This window comes from Plectrocnemia conspersa, unplaced genomic scaffold, assembly GCF_051122295.1.
Source record: "Plectrocnemia conspersa isolate PC_06_02 unplaced genomic scaffold, ASM5112229v1 ptg000011l, whole genome shotgun sequence".
NCBI lineage: Eukaryota > Metazoa > Arthropoda > Insecta > Trichoptera > Polycentropodidae > Plectrocnemia > Plectrocnemia conspersa.
The window spans coordinates 10,880,119-10,900,650 of NW_028277175.1; the positions used below are offsets into that span (position 1 = coordinate 10,880,119).

The 20,532-nt window shown below is 29.0% G+C and overlaps 1 protein-coding gene across 1 annotated transcript in view; it reads left to right on the top strand.

Annotated features, from left to right (window-relative positions):
* Orco (odorant receptor co-receptor) overlaps nucleotides 1-20,532 on the top strand; it is a 52,357-nt gene that overhangs the window by 15,473 nt on the left and 16,352 nt on the right. Inside the window, exons 2-6 of the mRNA XM_088196818.1 lie at nucleotides 9,498-9,597; nucleotides 10,472-10,682; nucleotides 10,765-10,901; nucleotides 10,966-11,126; nucleotides 15,511-15,724. Coding sequence (XP_088052944.1) covers nucleotides 9,498-9,597; nucleotides 10,472-10,682; nucleotides 10,765-10,901; nucleotides 10,966-11,126; nucleotides 15,511-15,724 — 823 coding nt within the window. The remainder of the gene's footprint in view (nucleotides 1-9,497; nucleotides 9,598-10,471; nucleotides 10,683-10,764; nucleotides 10,902-10,965; nucleotides 11,127-15,510; nucleotides 15,725-20,532) is intronic.

A 20,532-nucleotide genomic window follows, 5' to 3' on the forward strand; every position in this document is an offset into this window, starting at 1 on the left:
TTTTCAACGACCAGCTTTACAACGCGAAGACAGTTGATAATATGTAAAATGTAAAATTGTGAACATATTTAGCATACATTATTTTGGCGTATGTTCATCCTGGACGGTGTTTATTTGTAAAAAAAATTTGCGATAATACCACCAAGGTCTCGAGTATCAAAATTGCCTTTTTGTATGCATTGCGTAGTTTTTTTTTTAATAAATAATTTCAATATAAATTGTTTGCTCATATATGTACATTATATGTGTATAATAATAATTTATTTATATCATACTATATTTGTATACACAATATTATTAAAAAAGGTAAAGTTCGTAATGCACAATTGCAATCCCACTATTTTATAATGAGCTCGGGCTTCGAGGTAGGTTTTGATACTCTTAACCCTAAGATAACCACTGTCTTCTACGACGATTGTTGTCATACAATACCGATTTTTCATCTGTGCTTATCAAATGATCGATAAAAAGCAACCATCCTCAAGATCAAGAAACTTTTAGGATATGCGAATACGCGCCAATTTGTTTTCTTTGCTCAATTTGTATGAAATCCATACACCTTATCTTCTAGGCAATTTAGTTTTATTACTGACTTGAAGACTGGTTTAGTTTCTTGGTCAGCTGATAGTTTAAGATTGATTTCATTTCTACAGCCAGGACATCATCGTCTACATTTACTGATCTCCCAACATTATTCTTGATATTGTAATTTCCCATTCGAATTTTTACAACATCCTTGACATTTACGTATATATAATGCGGGCGCGTACCGTGGCATACATTCCCTTTCGTTCGCTCGCGTAACGAAAGTAACGAGAGTGAGCGAGAGAGCGGAACGCATGTAACGCACGCTCTTATCTCTCACTCACTCTCGTCACTTAACACGCGAGCGAGCGAAAGGGAATGTATCTCACCGTACGCACCTGATATAATGAATCTCCTAACACTTTACAAATGTTATTGCCGAATTTTTCGCAATCAATACATGTTACGTTTAATTTCGTATAAAGTCTACCAACGTAAATTTTGGTGCCCAATTTTTTTTTAATATCAGACTGTGGCGTACAAATATTCACCAACACATATATATCAAAAGACACGCTGATGTGTCAACAGCCGCACATATTTTCAGTGCTTGTAGTTGCGGATTTGTTTAAAGAAATTGTTGACCTGCTAAAAATTCTGCAATCGTAATTGATTATTATTAACTATATATTATTTTAAAATATACTTATTAAATACGATTTTAAACACATACATGTTTTCAATGTGTGTATAATTAATTATACGAGAAGTTCAAAGATAATGAGCGATCCATTAACCAAATTACCGATAGCGTTATGTCTAATTTGGCTAACTGTTATCTCTCATTGACAAACGGATAAGCCGACAACTGGCGAATAGTCATTCAATTTATGTACGTATATACATATATTTAATAAGTATTGTAATGTTTTTCCTAGTAGGTACGCGTTACTGTTCACGTTCGCAAAGAAGTCCAAGGTTGAATGCGTATTGTAACGAAAATAAAAAATATATACATTCAATACACAATTAATTAATTGTGTATATGTACATACTTCATGGATGAAGAATCCTTATATGTGTATCCGTCGATTGATGATGTATTTATGTTATTATTTTCTGCATACTTTGTACTATAGTTTTGTATGCCGTTCGGTTGCAGCTTTCGTTATGATCGTCACGTAGTGGCTGCAAACAGGAAACAGCCAACATGGCTTACTTCCACTCTTCAACAAATTACATCACACGCTGCTTGTGTTTGTAATGGATAAATGGTTTGTCTGCCGGGGTTGGAAATGACGTAATATATTATCTGATCCGAAATATTTGGAGTGTTATATTGAAATTAAATAAAAAATAATTTTATTGCAAAATTCAATACTCTATATTCAGTAATATGTAAAAAAAATTGGTTATATTTTCAATGAAATGCGAAAGACGATAAAACATTTTTTATTTAAATTTCGTTAAATTTATAATTGAAACTTTCTAAATTTTCGATGTAGGTCGTTTATTTACGAAAGCAAATAAAGTAAAGTAAAATAATAAAACAAATAATGCATAATAAGTAAATAAAAGACCGAGACTGCCTTTTTTATATTAAGCCAAAATCGATCTGTAGTGAAACTGACTTTTGAAAGGGCTTTGGACATGCCCAGACTTTTGTCCTCTTATGCAGATTCCGCATAAATTAACAATTTTCCGTTTTTTTAAATATTTTTTTATCTTGCATATAAGACCATATAACTGCAGAATATTAAAAAGAGAGACTGTCTCTACCTTTATTAAAATAGGTAGACTTCGATGGGAAGTTTATATTATTTGGCGGTTTTGGCACCTATCGTTTATCGAGTCGTCTACTGTTTTATTATGAGGTGTGTACTATTTTTATGTTTTTTTCTATATTTTAATTTTATTATTATATTATTAAACTATATCTTTCATGCACTTTTTATAGTCAAATTAATATAATAGTATCACAATCCGCCATACGAAAGATATGTGCCACACAACTCATACCAGTGAAGTTACCAAAACGTGTAGCGGTTCATATTTTGTAGAATTTTTGCTTTAAAAATATTATTAAATAATTGTCATGGGTTATAAAGCTGCTAAATATGATTTTTCTAGGGAATAATCTATGATTCTAACCAATTCGTCCCAAATAGTTACAATTTTGACTTTAAATAGTTTAAAAATTAGGTGCTAGCCCAAGATTCAGTAACTTGTTATGCAAACCATTTATCCTAGGGTAATATGTCCAAATATTCGTTATTTTTAACTATTTGAAAATCAAATAGTAAGCGATATACGAATATAGTTTCAACAACGAATATAGGTAGATGGACATATATATGTTATAAGAAAATATTTTAAGTTAATAAATCGATCTGTTGCCAAAACGCTACTACTCGGTATATTACCATTATAAATAAGACAGGCTTAAAATTAAAAATTATTCGTATAAACTTAAAAAAAATTAAAAAATAGAATTGAGAAAATTCACACATTATCAACTGGGAAATATGAGTAATTTCTGAAATTTCGGCATTAACAAAGACTTTTTTCTTAATTATATTGTCGGCTATTACTTGTTTATGGACATGGCTAATATAAATAACATTCAAGATAAGAGAATTAATTTCGCAAAACAAAAAAAGGTACAAAAAAGCTGATAATAGTTTATTTTATAAACCCATACAAATTACTACATACATATATAAATAAATTTCTTTGCTAGATTGTCGAGTTGAATTATTGTCAGCTGTGATATTTTTTTGCAATGATGCTGGACGATCTGTTGATGTGTCTCGTGCTGTAAATCTGAGGCGTGTGCTCTTCTATGACCAAGTGTTATATATTTTATCGTGCTGGTTCGAGATGTAAATAAGGATGTTGGCGAGGCAATTGCATCGTTTCTTGGACACACCCACGAAATGTATTTACGCGTTAAAAATATGGCGTAGGTGGCTACTTCGGCGATCGTTAAGGCCAAGTAGTAGAAAACAATAGTATCACGCATCTTTTCCACACAAAGAGTAGTTTTTTTTTTAGTTGGTACTTATAATTGATTTATGTTTCGGTACGGTGAGAAATATTTCCAATTATTACTGCAATTGTTAAGTCTCTTCCGTTGCAGTAAAACAATGTTGTGAAATAGTCGTAATATTAACTGCATAGGCTGCAAAAGTTTTATTATAAATATAGATGTACTACATGAGGCCTAATATTTTTTTAATCTGGTGAATTCGTTAAATTCGAGCTTGGTTGTGTATGTATAAATAGTATAAAATATTTATTTATAAAGAATTAAATATATCCTATTTTAAAATATATATAGTCAAAACTAGGTTGTATTCCTTTGTATAAAAGTATCTAAGAAATCTCCATTGAACTTTCTCTGTTATAAGAGAGTCGGTTGCATTATTTGTCAATCTGAAAACGTATGTTTTTTACTCTTCAAATAACAAGAATAACCAAACAAAAATTCCATTATCCTTAAAATAAAATACTTTCTGTTCAATGAAATCTATTTTCTAAAATTATTTTTATTCACCAAGCGACGAATATAATCATTATGTAAATAAATAAAATATGGTTACTGTAGTAAAAATAAGATAGTTATACGAAATATAATTTTTAACGTTAAAATTCATTATCTAGATAATGTAGCATCTGTCTAGAGAACTGCAACGTTAACGTTTTTAATTTATCTACGTTACTAACACACTATGCCGACCTAGTACTATTTAACGAGCCAGCCATTTATTAAATGTAACAGAAAATGCCTATCGCAATAAATTAAAATACTCACGCGAGAGATTAAATTTTAGTTTTATACACTAGTTATTAGTAATCAATATGAAGTATTGCACCATATGCCTTCAATATTATTAATTAATTCACAAAAAAATGCTATTCAACATAATCATGTTAGATAAATATACAATTGAATATTGCTGTACTGATCTTTAGATACGCAAATTTTCTACGTAATTGAGCAATGTATTAAATGCAAAGTCCACATTATAAAAAATAACGACGTTTCATTCGTTACAGAACTAGCGTGTTATGAACCAAACAAATCCGTTTTTGTACGACCCAGATTTCACTATTAAGATTATTGTTATTTCTAAGATATTGTGAAACATATTTGTAATTATGGCGTAATTATAACTTAAGCGTAAAATAATTGAAGGTGATTGTGTATATTGAAATAACATGATACAAATAAATAAATATTTTTAATTTAATTAATAAAATAAGGTAGTACAAGTCTCATTTTTCAGTGGTTTAATCTCACGTAATATATTTATTACTGCAGAGAATGATAATATTATAAATTATATTATCTGAAAATATTAAAAAAAAAAATTCACAAAAATGAAAATGTAATTCAATATGAAGCCCAATAAAAATATACTATCCCTTAAAATAGTTTAGTTATATGATATAAGCACCAATCTACCTTTTCAGCATTTCGGTCATATAATATAGAGAAGAAAATAATATTCGTTTGGTTATTGTGCCATGATGGTTGTAAACTTTATATACGTCGTCCGTATCATTCTTTTATTACAATCGAACGAAGATAATTTGTCGTTAATGCCGTGTAAATATGTATTTTAGTACAATTTTATCAATTCGCTTTCTTGCCATCGGAGTGGGAGGTGTTATCAGTATATAATTTGTAGCCCATATCACGATCAATCGATCAATAATGCTATTTGTAAAATCAGGGATTCGAAACTTTTTTTTAAATAAATGAATAAATACAAATAAATATTAAGCTTGATTGTTTAAATTATTAAGAACTGATATTTTTATTATTATTTTATTTTTAATAATATATATAAAATATAAATATAATATGGTTTATATTAATAAAGTTTGTCATCGCTTCTTATCGTTTATTCGTACAAAGCTATAATTACTGAAGGCCGCCTAGCAGACTCTTCTTCCCACGAATATGAAAGCCGAAGTTTTAAATTATCAATTGCATTAAAGTTTCTCAAGATTCTTTTAATATTGATTAAATATACAAATAATTATTATTATGAAAATATAATTTATTAACTGACCCATTTATATTATCGCGATTTATTCAAGACTAATTTTTAGATAGTACTCGATTAAATAAGTAATATTTTTATTATTGATATATTAGATTTATAGAGCATTAATGATATATGAATTTATGGTTAAAACTGTGAAATCCAGAGTTAAAATATTAAGATGATAAAATCTTAGCAAATGAAAATATTTAACCAAATTATAGATTAACCTGTTTTTATTATTGGTTTAAGTTTAAGATAAGTAATCCGGAACACTTTCGAAGCACGACATTCCTTTTCTAGAAAACGTGTTTTGTAAATTAATTGTGAAACATAGTATATATAAATTTATAAAATATACTTAGACAATAACAAAAAATTGTATTGTTTTTTACAGTTAATATAGATAATGTTCTAAAACATGTGATTATAAAGTTTCTCAAGCAAGTGGCGTAGCTAGGGTATGTGCCGCCCAGGGCAATCCTTAAAATTGCCACCTCTCCCATACATTTTTTGCAGGGTCATAAAATCAGCATTTCTTAAAATAAAAAATTGGTTATTATTAAGCTCTTGTTATTCGTGAACTTATATATGTTTTAGTGCATTCAGGGTTAAGAACCGATCCCATCGCGAATATGCCGCCCCCAAGCAAGTGCCGCCCGGGGCGGCCCGCCTCCTCCGCTCCTCTGTCTCAAGCTAATTTAATTGTTTATCTAAATATGTAATATTAATAAATATCGATAAACCCAAAGCTGTGGTTTAAATGATGCTGTTAAAAATGCTTTAAAAAAGAGATTAATTATATAAAATATTGCAAAAAATTTATACAAAATGAGTAGAATATAAAGTCTTAAATAAAAAATGGAAAACATACTAACAATGTAAAAATATAGCAGTTAAAGCATTAGGAATAGCTAAAACAATGGTATGAAAAGTCGATGGATGAAATAAAATATGACCAATAAATATGGAGATTGATGGAAATATATATAAAAATCCTCCTAAAATAGCAGAAATAATGTATATATACTGCATTTAAAGTATAGAAGAGATTGTATATTCAATACCTAAGTTTTAATATTACTGAATTTAAATCAATATTTTTAGAAGAAATTCACAATATAACTTCTAATTAAAAAAAAAACGGTAGTGATGAATTAGATGCAAATATAATTAAAGAAACTTTGGAAATACTAGATACTAAATTACATTATTTATTAAATAAAGCACTCTCTGAAAGAGAAATACCTGATAAATTGAATATTGCTACTATTATACCTATACCTAAAATAAAAAATAGTAAAAAGGTGAAAGAAATGAGACCAATTAACATATTTCTTTGTATAGAAAAGGCGAAGGAAGAAGTTGTAATCAAACAATTAAAGAATTTCATTATTTTTCAAAACATTCTATGTGAATAACAATCGGGATTCAGAAAAAAACATTCCACTAAGACTGCATTACAAGTAGCTATAAATAATTGGTTGTTAGCCAAGGATACAAACAAATAGACAATAATAATATTGAAGAAATTAGTGAATAGTGGTATAAGCGAAATAGTTTTAAGATGGTTTAAAAATTACTTAAAAAAAGAAATCACAAAGTTATGATAAATTATCTCATGGTGTACCACAGGGGCTTAAATTGGGACCATTGCTGTTTATATTATATATAAATTATATAATTATTAATGTAAAAAAATGTAAAATACATCTGTTTGTGGACGATACATAAGTGATCATAAGTTGTAGATAGTTTAAAAATGAATGAAGTATAATATAAAAATGGTAAAAAAATAATGTACTCAAACAAAATGTATGTTTATTAATTAAATTCATATAAAAATAGTAATAGCTAACTGTATTATAAAAAGAATTGATACTATAAAATATTAAGGAGTAATTGTAGATAAAAAAATTAATTTTAAGGAACATTGTAATTACATATTAAAAAATTTAATAGAAAAATAGGTATATTATCAAGAATGAAAAATATGTTAAGTAGCAACACAAAAAAAAATACTTTGTGGAACCAATCGTCATGGAAAACTCTTTCAATCATTTCCTTTCTGAGTTCTGAAATCATTTTTTTTAAATTGCTGCTCAAAAATATTTTATTTATAAATTTAAGGACTAATTCAAAGCTAATTTAAAAATCCACGTTTTCACTAAATTGATAAAATTAATAAAAAATGTATATCATCGCCTATTTATATATTCCGAATTTATGCCTACGTGATTTTTCATCAAATATATGAAAAATACATTTATGTGAGGATTATAATTTATCGCTAACCTTGTTATGTAGATTAAGTGAATACCTTCCATTCCGGAATATAAGAAGCACCCCTAAGTGATTCAGCTCTCAGGATTTTGCACAATTGGGGGAGATATTTTTTGTTGTATCCTTTACCAAATTGACGACGAAGGGAATGCATCCTATCTGACCCATATCAATTTATTTTACTCTCTTCAAAGAGCACCAGTCTTACTCAATTTAAAACATTTTCGTTTTTTTGGTTCGATTGCCCCATTTATTCGGTCGATAATGGTTTTTTGGCAGGTATATGACTGCATACGCCACCTTTCATTAGCCACATCTAAAGGCTGCTTATATTTATATATTATCAAATATTTTGCAAATATTCACTCGTAAAATTCACGACATTTAACGCCTAATATGTAAACATATATATAATATCCCAAAGATTAGTTATTTTTACCCTCACCCGATTTAAGCTAATTTATGATTATAACTGACATTTTGTATTTAACAGAGTACACAATGATACTAAATTTTTCTCACAAACCTAATTGGTACTGTGTTTTTTTATATTTTCATAACGAAATCTTACGAAATCATTATAGCGTATATTATGATATCGAATAGTTGCGAAGTCAAAAGTAATATATCTAAATTTTTCTATTAAATGTAAGTGTTTATTTAAAATATATACTAGCTGACTTGCGTCTTTTGCGATGAGCCCTAAAAATCGCAAAATTAACGACTCATATAACATACAATAAAACTACAATAATCTTGAAAATATGTTTTTTTTTTGTATCAATGGATTGTTTCGAAATGTGTATATTCGTATTTTATATACAATTAAAAAATATTTTAATATAATATTACTATAATTTATAACCCATTTCTTTACTATATTTTAAATTAATCTATTAAAAAAATAACTATAAATCGATTTCCTTAATTAATCTTTAACCAAAATATATGTTCGAATAACTAATAATGATTTTTTTATTATTATTTATTATTTATAAATCTTCCAACAAGTGTGATGTACATATATATATTTTGTTTATATTAAATATATTTAAAAATGAGGAACATATATCTTTCGCTTTATTTTCTGTAAATTAAACAAGCCTATTCCGTATAAAGTTTGAAAAGCTCCGTATAATTAGACCTCCGTGACATTGCAGTCCATGAAATTACCACTAGTACGATAGTAGAGCTTTCTCCTCCGTCTGATGTTAGTAGTATTTGCGGTAAAAGGCAAAAAAAATTACCCTTGAAACGAAGGAAAAGGTTCACAGTACACTGAAACTAGAACAAGAGACAATGTCAGTTTGTTCTATGCAAGTCATGCACACACACTCATAAAGAAAGTTATCAATAATTAATAAGTCGACCTATAAGGCTGTATTGGACGATACGGTCGTTTAACACGTCTGTCCAATTTGGTATTTCGTCAAGTTCGCATGTGTGCTACCAATAATTTATGGATATATTTTTTTTATTAAATTATATTAACAAAGACAAATGTTCAATAAAAATTATAAGATAGAGTAAATATTTGGTAACAATTGAAAGCATTTGAATAAATAAAGGTATATTCATTTATTTACGTTATAAACATATATTTGTTTTTTATGATTATTATTATGTATTTAATAGATGTTGACGAAGTTTAAGCCGATCGGCCTAGTGGCCGATCTTTTACCGAATGTTACCTTAATGAAAGCATTCGGTTTTTTCCTCTTCAATTATTACTCCAGTAAGTTTATATTTTTATTTAATACATTACACATAAATAAATTATTATTTGTTGCTCGTATATATAAAGTAAATGCGGTTAATTTTTAATATTTGTTTGTAAGAAATCTTGGTCGTTTAAATCTCTTAAAAGCTCTTACATAAATGAAAACACAAAAAATGTTATAAATGGGAATTTTCAAAATAATTCTAAATCTTACTTTTCATCCTTGAGTTGCTTTGACTCGACTATTGAGATAATGTACCTGAACTAGTGCTATTAATTAATTTTAGATTGTTGTTATATATAAATTATTAATAATTTATCATACTTAATATCATGTGCTTAAATATAATATTTATTTATTAATCAATTTATATAATTAATTGTTTATTTTTTCTATATTTAAATTGACAGCAGAAAAAATATTATAAAGTTAAAAATGATTTTGCCATAGCAGCAAAACCTATATTAAAATCATTTGCAATGATTTTTGATTTTAACAATAAAATTGAGTATGTACAAAAATAATATAATATAATAATCACAGGCACAAAATCAATGATTTTTTTTATTATAAGTTATCAGTAAGGTTACGCTCAATTATATTAAAAATGTTTCAGTTAGGCGAGTTAAAAGAAAATAAAATTTAAGATTTTTTAATGAGCTTTTTTCATGTTCGTTTATGTACTTCTGACACCTTATAATATTTTTACTTATTAATAATACTTAAAGATTTATATGTGCAGTGTAATAGAGCTTTCGTTTAATTTTTAATTTTATTACTTCACATAAAAATGATAGTTATTACATGTTTTATATAATTTCTGTGTATACTAAGAAAAAATATTTCATTATAATAATCATGAGCACAAAATTTCATAATATTTTACAGACAATGAAGCTACGATTGTCATCATGCGTAAAGTATACGCAATTGTGCATTGTCTACTAATGTTTCTACAATATGGCGGATTGTTGGTTAACATGGTTTTTAACACGGATATAGTAGATGAACTTACAGCAAACACAGTGACGGTTCTATTTTTCTTGCACTCGATCATTAAATACTTGTTTTTCGCAGTCATGTCCAAGGACTTTTACCGGTAAATTTGTCATAGATATTATTTATATACTGAAATATCACACACAGACATTTTAATAACATTCCATAAAAAACAATAATAGAACATTTGCCATATGGAATCAGTCGAATTCTCATCCATTATTTGCCGAATCGAACGCTCGCTATCACGCCCTTGCTGTTACAAAAATGAGGAGACTTTTATATGGCGTTGTGTTCGTGACGATTTTATCGGTAGTAGGTAAGTTATAATTTTAAATATTAATATACGTATAGATCGAGTAGAATATGTTTATTTTTTTAAGCATGGGTTACCATAACATTCTTCGGCGAGTCTACGGTACCTGTATTGGAAAAGGACACGAATGAAACCATATATATAGAAGTTCCAAGATTGCCGTTAAAATCATACTATCCAATGAATGCGATGTCTGGGGCTCCATATATAATAGCTTTTGCGTTTCAAGTGAGTGCCTTATTTTATTTTTAACATTTAAAATACAAACTGCATATTATCTAAAATGTAGAACATTAGATAATACATTTTTGATTTATTAGTGATTTATTTGGATCATAATATAACATAATATTTAAACATATTTTTTTAATTTGTTCATTATCAAATTTATTGGAATGTGTCGTTGTGTTGTTGTGTCGTGTAATGGTGCAAGTGAATGACCTTGCACCAGCGCATCGGTCGGGAGAGAGGATCGCAGGAAGTAACGGCGTGTAAAGTCTGACCTCGTTGCAGCATTACACTATGTGTTTCTCTAAATTTACAAACAAATGTATTACGTATTGTGATATGTGTGTAAGATAAATGCTGCACATTTTACACAATACCAACTGGATTTTTTTTTATAATAACTCTCTATTTTCGTGTTCTCTCTCTCTCTATCGTTATGTGACGTGCGGTCTAAACTTTTGGGTTGATAATGATGTAGCGTAGGAAATTTCTCTCTTTGTTGTTTTCATTGGTAGCTGGTTAATTACCATTATCACAATTTACGATTGATTAGCTAAATTAAGAGGAATTACAAAAATAAGAATAATAAAAGAACATAAAATACGTTAAGTTTAGGTCAAAGTACATAAACACCTTTAACAAAAAAAAAAAAAAAATTATTATAAATATATATTTTTAATATAAAACTCGTGGACCTGGAGCTGTTAAATTAATAGATAAAATTTATGCGTCAGAGCAAGATGTGCTTTGGCATTTTGTGTTTATATTTAAATTTGAGTTTGTTTTTGTCGTAATCACCGATTCTTGAGATTAACGGGTTAGTATGATTTCGCGGTATTTTTTTATAATAATTATTAGTATGGTGGTGAACATGTTCTTTAATAGTTGGAATTAAATATTTATTATGAAGTTTTTTGAGGTTAGTATAAAAAGGTGTATTATAAATTATTTTTATAGCTTTATTTTGAACAACTTGTAGCTTAGAAAAGTTAGTATTACACGTATTACTCCACACTGGGCAGGCGTAAGTCATTGCCGGTCTGATTAATTGCTTATATAATAGAATTTTATTTGTAGTATTTAGCGCACTCTTTCGATTAAAAATTGGTTTTAACGCCGCAATGGCTGCGAGCCCTTTAGATTTAAGTTCGGTTATATGTTTATTAAATTTAAGCTTGGAGTCCAGGTGAATTCCGAGGTACTTAACGCTCGCCTTCCATTCTATACACTTTCCCTGCTCGCTTATAATAGTCGGGGGCAAAGGTTGTCTTCGAGTTGTAAAAATTATAGCCTCCGTTTTTTCCTGATTTATTTTTATTTTCCACTTTTTGAAATAATTACTTAAGAGAGTTAAGGATTTTTGCAATTTTATTGAAATAGGCTTAAGACCGTAAGAGCTACTCATTATCGCCGTATCATCGGCATACATTGAAAGACAAGTATTTTTTAAAATAGGTATATCATTTGTGTACAAAATGAAAAGGAACGGTCCAAGTAAACTCCCCTGAGGAACACCAGCTGGGATATTACGCGGTATCGATTGTTCATTATTTACTGAAACAACATAACTTCGACGATCAAGGTAGGAGCGTAACAAGTGTAGCAGATAGTTAGGGGTTTTATATTTGTGGAGTTTGTAAATCAACCCATCATGCCACACAGTTTCAAACGCTTTTTCCACATCTAACAATAAGAGTCCCGTTGATTTTTTCATGTTAAAATTAGCAGAGATGTGCTCTGTTAACCTATTGAGCTGATGAGTCGTAGAGTGATTTTCGCGGAAGCCAAATTGTTCATTGATAATTTTGTTCCCCAAAGATCCCTTTAAACGGGATAAAATTATTTTTTCAAATAGTTTACTGAATGACGGTAATAAGCTTATTGGACGATAATTAATTGCGATAGTGTTATCCTTTCCTGGCTTTCTAATTGGGTGGATCTTTGCGGTTTTCCAAATAGCGGGATGAGTTATGATTGATTTGGCAGCAACAGTATATTATCCGAGCGGTAGTGGAGAAGCTGGCGGAGGGATGTGTGCATCCATGATCGTATGTTGTCCACGAGTGGACAACATGTGGGCAAACCTATGCGCTATTGTCTTGCTTCCATGTTGATCGATGATTATTTTGGTTACATTCATAAACGCAATTTTTTTCAAACGTAGACATCTGTGTGTGGTCGCCACATATTTATTAGCTAAAACTTATAATAAAAAGTGAACTGAGATAAGGGAAATGATAATAACCGAACTCCTTCATATAGAGATATCTCAGAAATATTTTCTAGATTTTCTCAATCATGAGAGAATATCTTGTCTATGTTATAAATAACGCAAATCACTGATAAATAATAAAAGTGAAACGTTTTACTTATAAAAAAGTCGAGCATCTTTGAAAACTTTGAATTAAAATATAGAGAGAACTTTTATTTTTCTTGAACGATATTCCGTAGTGTTCAATTTCTTTTTTCTAGTCAGTTCATATTCATCTAATTACTAAATAATAGAAGCGAGATACTCACATAAAAATAATTTTAAATCCCAGTGACGCCATTTACGGAGCTAACGCGAATTTGAAATGTGACAATAGTCAGGAAAATAACACGAAATTGCATTATTACAGCAGAATTTGCTTTATCTATTTCATTCATCACAAACAAAAAATACCTATAACTGGACGCTGGGTGATTATTTTTCTGCAGAACTTGAGAGTTGCACACCGACACAGCTTTACTTTTTTGACATCAGCTCTCGATGCTAGACACCCGAATAATTTACACTTTGATCAGAGTGCGTAACAATACGTTGACGTCAACGGGCGCGTTCTGACACCGACGCCGATGCAACTTTCAGCACGGTAAAGGCTACCACGAAGCCATTATAGATTTTTCGTAGCTATCTAGATAAAATTTAAACAGTAACAGTCCGTTCCACGACTGAAAATTAATTTCATGCTTCAGTTATTATCAGGGCTATGCAGTCGGAGTCGTGAATTTTTGAGTGCGCTAAAGAGCGTTTATTTTCCGCGCCTGAAATAATCAAATCTGATTCAAGAGCTTTCATAAACGCTAACTTATTATAATAATTTATTTTTTAATAGATAAATTGCTTTAAATCACAGTTGGAACAGATTAAATTTAGATTTAGTATTATTAAAGATTTATAATTAGATTTAATCAACATGGCAAAATAAAACCAGTGAAACATTTTTTCCCTTGCGAGTATATTTATTTAATTTGTGATGTTTATTTAATATAAATATTTTAAATTATATTTTGTATATTTTTTCACTTAATTTATTTTTATAGTAAGTTAATAAAGGTTAATTAGGGCAAAGTATCCCATTTTTGCTTAATGAATTTGATCTTTTTTCTTAAATTTTTTTATAGTCTGAAAATCGTTGATATTATTTTTATTACTATCAGTTATATGTGGGCAAAAAATAATCTTGTTACAATTATTAAAATATGAGTCGGAGTCGGAGTCGAACCATAAAATAAAGTCAGAGTCGATAAAATTTTAAACAATTTCACGGCCCTGGTTATTATATACTTGTGACCAAGCCAAGCGTGATGCCAAGCATCTTCCATTTTGGTAACCAGTATTCAAGTGTCACTATTACACTTATATATTATTTGTACAAAATATTTTTTGTAACTTTATTTCGTTCTTTTTTATATTATCTTCAATTTTTTCTTATTCAATTTACATAATTATAGTCTTGAGTAAAAAATTAAAAATAAGTCAACGCTATTTAATACCAAGAAAAAATTTATTTATTTTATTTTTGCGTCAAACATCTTGTTGTATAAATCTATTAATATTATATAACAATTAATCATTATAAATACAATTACACATAGCATTATAAATATATATAGTACAAAATGATTTGCCTCAAGCAGATAGCTACAAGGTAATATATAATAAATTATATATCATACATTTTTATTCAATGTTTTTAATTAAGTTTAAAAAAATAGATACAAATATAAAAAACTATGGTAATTTAAAGAAATTATATTATATTTTTAGACGTACACTTTCCGGATTTTATTTAAAGTTATTTATACAATAGTTACATCTAGTGACACATTTATACAAAAGTTACAAAAAATATTTTTCAACATTCATGTTACGATTTATTTCGTCGTATTGTCTACGCAGAAGCAAAACGAACTATTATATGACATATTCCAAGCGATAGAGATGTCAAATGCATCAGGGGCGTTCAATGTTAAATATTTGTATATTTTAAAACACAATATTTTGATTATTCTTATTTATTTATATTAATTATGTTTATTACTCATTAATAAATAATATAAAACATAGATCTATCACAATTATTATTTCAATACAAACAAATATTATTAAATTTATTAGATCTATTGGCTTCTCTTCACCCTCATGCAAGCCAACTTGCTCGACCTGATCTTTTGCTCTTGGCTGATCTTCGCGTGCGAACAACTACAGCATCTCAAAAGCATAATGAAGCCTCTGATGGAGTTATCTGCAAGTTTGGATACATACAGACCAAACACCAGCGAGCTATTCAGAGCATCGTCGGGAGGCTCGCAGACCCAACTTATTAACCAGGGTGAGTATAAATTTATATCAATATACATACTTAGATACATATGCATATCTATGATTTCTTGTGATATAAAATAAATCGTTTGGTGCGCATGAATAAGGGGAAACTATTAAGGAAATTGATTAGAGTAAAGCCGAGGTTCGGATTAGAAGAAAACTGGCAACCGTTGAATCGCTTAATTAGTAACGCTTATTCGAGTGTACACTGGGAGCTTAATTACTAAAGCTTGCTAAGAAAACTCTTTGTATGTACGTATATAATACAATTTGAAGATACGACCGCGCCTCGAGCTTTTGTGACGCCTGAAAGATTAATTACAGATACACGTCATCCGTGCAAATTGGAATTTTCAACATGTTTGCTATAATATTGCGCTACGTGTACTTGTAATTCATATATGTATATATGTGTAGATGCATTATTCAATAATATAGAGAGAACGTAATTTTGATGAATCGGGCTGATGACAGTTCAAGTGAGTTAATGAGTGTTTCAGAAATATGTTCACTATATATAAATATATCTTAAAACATTTACATATTGAATAAAATAATAAGTGTACATTGTGCAATTTATGTATATATTACATATACGTACGTATGTTACCACATAACATAATTATTTTTTCATTTGTGAGAAAATAAGTAAATTTTATTTGCGTACAACGGTTCACAGTCGCCGTTACACAGGATTATTTTTTAACGCAAGTAAATGTCATTAGTTAGAGATAAATATTTTATTTATTTATTTATAAAGGCATATGTAGTACATACATGAATCAGAAGACGGTTCCTTAGAAGGAGTACATATATATGTATTATATATAATCTTATTCAACGGTAAAACTGCAATTGAAAATATTTTATAGACATATGTAATTAACTACATATATAAAGAAATTCAGATGCCGTTATCAAGTAGTGGAGTTGAAATGGCAGGTCTTGGAAGTCGGAGAATTTTTTCTGGAGTGTCGAGTTAAATTATTGTCGTCTTTGATATGACGTGATGTGTTGATTCTGGATGATCCGCTAATGTATGTCATGCTGTAGCTCAGAGGTGTAACTCTGTGACCAAGTGTCACACACAGTATATTGCATTGCTTCTTGGACACACCCACGAATTATATTTACGCCTTAACACGTGGAACATTGTGCACCAAAAGATGTCATGAACCTTTGAGTCTTGTATTATGTTTTTTTATATATAATTTAAGGCTGAAAAACACATGCAAAAGTAGAATCAAACATCCTCGTTCTTTTTTTTTGTTAAAAAAATATTGGCCGTGGAAAAAATCCTCTTGTTTTGTGTAGACGTTGGTTTAATCGACAACAAGGCTTCAAATAGAAACTGTAAATTATTTGTTCTCTTGTCCGTCGATTCAAATATTTTGAATTTTTTCTCCATTAATCCGTAGAACGTTGGTTTTCCTATACTACTTCCTGTAATGCTAAAAAAAATCTTATTGTTACATCAATGATAAATTTTTAATTTCTGTAACGAATTCTAATGATTTAATGGAGTCGCAAGGTTTCTTAGAATTCGTCGAGCCATTAATAATCTGCGAATTATTTCTTTTTCCTTTTTATATATTTCTGCTTTAGAAGAATAACTAAAGAAGTCATTATTTTTTTGCCTGGTGAAAGATTCTGGATTTTGCAAATATTTTATTAATGAAATCAATGTCTGGTTTCATTGATTGCATAATTTCTTTTAAATTGCCCGTCGAAATTTTGAGCTTAGCTCAGAATTGATATTTTCCAAATGTTTTAACAAAAAATTTGAGGTCCCTTCGGCTGTCAATAATAATCGTGAGATAATTATCAATACCAGCTGTTGCTACTTTACAAAAACAATATAAAAAACTAAATCGTTTTGCATTCTGCCGATTTACATACGTATTTTATTCTTATCGGAGCAGGTTCTTAGATCACCAAAACAAAGATAAAACCGCCGGCCGGTTAAAGTTATAGAAAATCGCAAAAAAATTTTAGGTCAATAAAATATTTTTACTTTAACGAGAAAATTTACATATTTTTAAACATTTGGCACGAACAACTTCGGAAAGGTTTCTTATTTGAATATCTTATTTTATTATAAACCCGCATAAACCCGATTTTACTTATGCAGTATTATAAAAAAAGAGTTAAAAATATTCGTACAAATTTAATACTATATAATAAAAATGCTTTATAAAATTAATGCGATTTCTCGATTTGACATTTTTCCCGATAAGGAACACTAATTGAACATAGTATGCCCAGTACATCCTTTCCACACAAAGAGTAGTTTTTCTGGTACTGATGATCTGTACAATATTTTAAATTATTTAGTCCCAAAATCTCTCTTCTTATTATTGTTTTTACTTTCTAGACGTGTTGGTATTTATTTTCGTTAGCTCATAATGATCGTTAGAACAACCTATTAGTCATATCAAATTGTGCAGGCGGTTAAGACATATTCATAGATATATACTTCTAAGGGCCCATCATCCCATTGGTTATTATGATTCGTTGTCCATTAGTATCTTCTTAGAAACTATTACGTTTTTATATAATAACGTAATTTATTCTCTAGTAAGTTTTTTGTGTAATTGTAACGTTTCATAGTAGAAAACTAAGATAAACACTTATTTTAAGTTTAGATTAAGTTATGCGAGATTTTGCATTAAAATAAAATTTTCATGCGCCTATATAATTCATTTTTTGCTGCAATTGAATTGCAAGATGACCAATAATGCTGTCACTGATATGGGTTGTGTGGCACATATATTTCATATTAAGATACTTTTTTCTTCTATTGATCATAAAAAAAATGTTTATTTGATTACCAAGGTGATATCACAAGTTACTCCTCATTTTTTAAGACGTATAAAGGCGATGGAATAGTACGGACTTTATGATAAAATATTTAGTAGTTTCTACATCTAATAATTGGTGATAAAATTTTTAATATATGCTTACATATTTTACAAACATATAAAAAATATGAAGGTAATCTTTTTATAAGGCATTGTTCTACTCTGTATTTATAATATTATTATTGTATCTTATAAAGAAACGTGAAATTGAGTGTATTAAATTAAAAAAAACTGAATTTTTTACTTATAATCTTAAAATTGTTGTTAACGCATTGATAACGCAAATCAAATTTGTTATATCGTACGATCGGTATCGACTATCGAATTTAAAAGGGTGTCATTCGTATTCGGTAATTGACGTATTTTATCTGAATATCAATGACATGTATATGCTACGCCGTCTGAATAATTCACGACGGTCCGAACTGCGACTCTTGGCTGGATGAATAATACAAAATGTTATTTTTTACTATTGAATGTATTTTTCTCAATTCAGAGAGGATCTGTCGTTTATTATATAAAGTTAAGCTTTATATCTGCGCAGTTCAATTGAATGTTAACGGTTTGCTGCATAAGTGAATCAAAACAAATATATTAATATTTGGTGTGAATGTATAGTTTTTTTCATTATAATTAAGGTTTGTGTTGTAGTATATTATTAAATGATAAAATGCAATTTTTATAACACGTGTGACCTATTCCATGGTATATACCGACATAATATCTTTCACGATATTAAATACAAATACTTAATTTCCATGCTGAATAGACGATTAGGGTATCGAAGGAATTACTTATGAAACTAGTGTTGTTTCTCAAGCTAATCCATACAAATGACCGTTGAAGCTTCAGCTGTCAATTTCTTCGTTGCCTTATTCGTAAATGCGAAGGACAAATTTATCGATTGTCTTCTGATAAAATATTCACAGTAAAACGTGTAATTTTACCTACTTTTAAACGCCGCGTATAATAAAAATGGATGATTATTTGCTTATTATTTTTTTGAAATTATGCTTAGTACATTAGAGCGCTTTGAGTTATTTCGTAGAATTTTATAAAAAATCGCCGTGAGCAATTCAGGATAGAAAATATCTTATTGAAATTTGATAAATGTGAATATGCTTAAGGTTTACATCATTAAGCCGACGGCAATGAGAGAAATCATCTCTCTTAGGAGAATATCATGTTTTGTAATTTTAAATATAATATAAAACCATGTTTAACAATGGATTGCATATATTAATCATTATTTTAAATATTGTAAATTAAGGAAAAACCACGCGTTTTTTGCATGTTCAAAACTGGATAAAAAGTTTGTTTCTTTATATTTTTTGTCTATTTATATTTATGCAGTGATCGAATGTTTTTAGTTAAAATAAATATATTAAAAAAAAAAACAGAAAACTTGTTAACTATACGTATTTTTGCATTGTATTAAGATATAATTGAGAAACATGTCTTATATGAGCCATTGATTTTGAAAGTGGGGGAAGTCCATTTTGTTAAAAAAAAGAGTTATGCCTGCATTACACTTTCTGGAAGGTGGCCAGCTTTGAGCGCTTCTGAACATTGTCAGCAAAAGAACCGGAGTCAAAAGGACCGAAGTTGGAGCTGCTCTTTCGAGCGCGAGCGGTGATATACTTCCCCTTTTGCTCTCTCGCGTGTTAAGTGACGAGAGTGAGAGAGATAATGATATGTTGTTTCGCAAACTGAGATAGAACGAGTAACTCGGTTCAATTTCAGTATGCACGTAAGCGTCCTATGGTTAACACGCATGTCGAGCGCCGCATCGTGGTTACGTGGTCAAGTTATAATACCACATGCTAATCGGGGACTTCAACAGACTCTTACTGACATCTTTTAATATTTTAGGGCACCAAAAGGGATTAATTATATTTTTAATAGTATATTCTTCTAACAGATATCGTTATTATATTTTTTTTCATATAAAATT